Source organism: Ruditapes philippinarum, unplaced genomic scaffold (assembly GCF_026571515.1).
Source record: "Ruditapes philippinarum isolate M1 unplaced genomic scaffold, ASM2657151v2 ctg12980_1_1_1_1, whole genome shotgun sequence".
In the NCBI taxonomy this organism is placed as follows: Eukaryota; Metazoa; Mollusca; class Bivalvia; order Venerida; family Veneridae; genus Ruditapes; species Ruditapes philippinarum.
Genome location: NW_026852890.1, coordinates 19,363 through 23,518, shown reverse-complemented (window position 1 = coordinate 23,518; position 4,156 = coordinate 19,363). Strand labels below are relative to the sequence as shown.

General features: G+C 31.2%; 1 protein-coding gene across 1 annotated transcript; it reads right to left on the bottom strand.

Moving 5' to 3' along the window:
- Positions 1-1,710: 1,710 nt before the first annotated feature.
- LOC132727488 (uncharacterized) lies at positions 1,711-3,213 on the bottom strand (the record flags this gene model as incomplete). The annotated part of the gene is made up of 3 exons (XM_060713022.1): positions 3,122-3,213; positions 1,953-2,471; positions 1,711-1,809 (listed from the first exon to the last, which is right to left on the bottom strand). Coding segments are annotated over exons 2-3 (568 nt in total), but the record flags the coding sequence as incomplete, so codon positions are not given.
- Positions 3,214-4,156: the final 943 nt, after the last annotated feature.

Genomic DNA, 4,156 nt, shown 5'->3' with positions numbered 1-4,156 from the left:
AATTATTTTTCTCTTTATAAATCATAATAACCAACGAAAAGACATCATAACTGGTTTACTGCATTGCTTTAATTATATCGATGAGTACACAAATAAATTCAATCAAAAATTATGAAATGACAATATTTATAATTATAAGAGAATAAATAATATCATTAACACTTTTTGTTTTTGTTTTGTATTTAATTTCTTAATTGCCTTCAATCTCCTCTTGTGTAATGTTCCATTAAGAATAATACCACCTCAATTACATCTTAGAAACACGACTTTTTCCTTCAGAGAGACACATATACTAATAAAACATTATTATGATCTTCAATATATACCCGAACTCTATGTGAAACTAAATATAACTCCACAATATATTCATAGTTTTTAGAAATGAACATTGGTGTCCGAAAGTCAAGTGAAACTAGACAAACACAAGTTTTGAGTCCTTTCTTCTGACACTACGTTAGTCTGAATCCCTCCTACTGGCATTACGTAAGTCTGGAGTCCCTCCTCGTGACGCTACATAAGTCTAGAATCCCTCCTCCTGATATTACGTTATTCTGGAGTTCCTCCTCTTGACACTACAAAAGTCTGTAGTACCTCCTCCTGAAACTACGAAGGTCTTTTAAAGTCCGCCCTCCTCACATTACGCAAGTTATTCGTTTCCTTAGTGACGTGAGCAGGAATCTAGTTTAACAATCATGAACATGGTTCACACTTCCTAGATAAAAAAAAATCTCTTAATTTTCACCTTATTTGCATTAATCACCTATAATTTGTAAAATCCCTACTATAACTATCCTTTGAATTAGTTTCGTACGAACAATACATATTATCATAAATTAGTAAAAAGCAACCGTCATATTGTTTTTATTTACAAATAAATTGTACGTTTTTCTAATTAAAGGAATTTCAAAGCACACAGCCGTTCAACAAGAATTTGAATTAAGTCTTCTTTGGTTTTCCCTGAACAGATCAAAATGTACAAATCTGGTAAAACATGAAACAATAGTTTGACATTAGCCTCAACAGTTTTGTTGTCGCTCAAACATGCATGATACTCTTCTATCAAGTGTATTAACCGTTCTGCCTCATCTCTCCATTTCCTGAACGCGGAAAAAAGTTCAGGTTTCGAAATTGCTAATGCGACTGAATGATATAATTTAGGAACCTTAAGAAGGATACTACCACCTTCATCGAGGCAGTCTGACAGGAAGCTTATGACGGCAACCTTATTTTTACCAAACACATCACCTCTTAGCAGATTTCTTTCTGGTATCATGTAGTTTGGTAAATGATTGTTAATGACGCAGTGCTTTATGAAAAATATCGCTTTTTGAATTAGATTTACTAAGTGACTGGGGGCGTTACTGACAGGAATCTGTCATTTCCATGACCCAGAAATAACATTTTTTACAACATATGAAGTTAAAAAGTTACATCTCGGTTTTAGTAGTGTTTTAGCCATGATTTTAATGAATACGTATGCTTTTAAGTTGAGTATCGGAAAGAACTTGACACTAAATCTCTTTTCTGCTGTAGTATACATATTCTCCATTCATTATGCTTGCATGTCGCTTTGTTTGTCCCAATTGGCGTACAATATATCCTTCCATCTGGGATACTTCATTCACAACCATCGGATGTAGGCCATTGCGTGATTCCTTTGATCTGTTTGTCACTTGTTTAAATAATTTACCATCCATTAGAAATAAATACTTATCACTGAATCTATTTGTACTTTTAAATCATCATTTGGTTGGAAGGCCGGTCCTGAACACTTACAAAAGATCTTATTCATTGCATCCAATGTAATACCTTTGAATTAGGAGAAGAATTTCATAAGACATGTTGTCTTTCATTCTAATCCTGTTTTTTAAGAATATTTGAATTGCATCTGTATATTGTAAATTATAACATGTATATATATTCTGAGAAATAAAATATGTTTAAACTAATACCTTTGAATTGTTCACTAGATATATATTTTTTCCCCGATTGCGTACGATATTTGCTCATTATTTGCAAATACATGTACTTTTCAATCATAGATGATGTTCTTAAATCAAATGAATCAAGGTTAGAAATAAGAACTATTTTTGTGTAACCTGGTGCCGTACAAGTTCGGTCACTTTCAAGAACTACGATGTTACTATTCTCGAAGCCTTCATCAACGCATACGATATCTGGAAGTATATACATCACGTCCATATCACTGTCGGACAGTTGGACACCTTCGCCTGCACTACCAACTAGTAATGTATGAGAAAAACGAATTTCACCGGCTCTATGTGGAATTATTTTACTACAATCGTCTAATGCTTTTGATCGAAGTTCAATTTGCTCTTTACTGTACCCAAAACTATCCAATATAGTACATAATGATAGAGACAAGTTCTTGTCATTTGTAGATGACATTGTGAGTGGCATAGAAGCCGATGTTCCTGTTTTAAGAGTTGATTTTCTTCAATGCCATGGTCCTGAAAGAAACAAAGACAGCAATATGTATTCCTTTTATTGCATTTAAAATGTAAAAATTACTTCTAATGCTAAAAAAATAAATGAGTGTTGAAACGTTGATAGTATGTAAATAATAAAATGGAAATGTAAAAATTACAATAATTATACGGATTTTATAGAAGACGAAACATAAAGTTCATTTTTTTAACTAACAATTAACTTGTGTTAAGTATAAATAGCTGCATTCGCAATTTTAATTATGTATAAGATGATATTATATGCACTAATACACCCAACTTATAAAGAAACCACTCACAACAATGTGAAACAGGGAATATTTTGTTTAGTATTTTATAGTGTTAATTTACAACGAATCCATTTCCATGCATTTTAAAATAGAGCTTGTTTAGCAATTCTTTGTTTTAAGTTTTTATCTATTTTTTATCTACCCATTTATTCATCTATGAATTAATTTATGCCGAAAGCTTATACATATCAAATCATTTACATATATTATCGCATGACGCTTTTGAATAAATACAAAAGTCTTATAAAAATACAATCTAAAAGTAACGTACAAATATACAAATCTGTATGATTATTTTTTTTTGTATTTTAATCTTTGATAATGTACTGTAAATTTAATTATATGTCACATAAAATTACGTACCTTGTGAAATATTGTGTCAATCCTTCATTGCATAGTAGCTATCTTAGAGGCGAAAAAACGGATATTTATAGGGAGAGGACATAAATGAGGATACTTAGATAATTAACTACATACTTATACTATAATTTCCTTAATTATCAGATACTCAAACTCCTGATCTTAAAATCACAAGTTTTTCTTCTTCTTTTTCTTCTTCTTCTTCATATTGCTTCATGGTATGTTATATATATCTTTGTCGTGGTTCCAAATTGGAAATAAATTACTTCTTATGCCACTCATGCACACACCTAACATTTTGTAAGCCTTCCCAAAGTCTTAGTTTGAAAATACTTAAGTCAATACATATCAGATCCTTTCAGATGGACAATACAGGGTGTAACAGACGTTTTTTCTTGTAACTATATTTTGTCGCAAATACTTCTTCTGTCTCTCGTCCGATTGCAATATTGAAATTTATCACACACCCGTGCCGATTTTGCAACTCTGTAAATATGGTATTGCACGGCCGTGCATATATTTTGACGTGACGTCATAAGCGTTATACAAACATAGTGTAAAGACGCGCTAAATGTTAGCGTTATACTATAGGCGCGTCAATGAAAAATGACTCTTATTTCACTTAAAACGGTCTTTATTTTTGGTATGTGATAAATAGAATATTAAATTCGTGTAAGTTCATTACTGAATTTCTTGCACTCGTTGAATAAAATAATATTATGCTCGCCAGAGGCTCGCATAATATAATTTTATTCAACTCGTGCAATAAATTTAGTATTGAACTTACACTCATTCAGTATCCTCTATATTCATATTCACACCGTTTTTCCTAAATCCAAAATCATTCTAAATACGTTTGGTGTAAATCAAATTTCGTAATAACGTTAAAAGTGTTAAATTTTACAGTGTATATGAAACATTTTTTTTTGTGTTAACTATACAATAAAATGAAGTCTGAAAGATTTGGTAAAATTATGTATTTACTCATGAGTTCAGCACTGATGAGTAGACTTTTTTTCCTAATAAAAAAAACCCTGA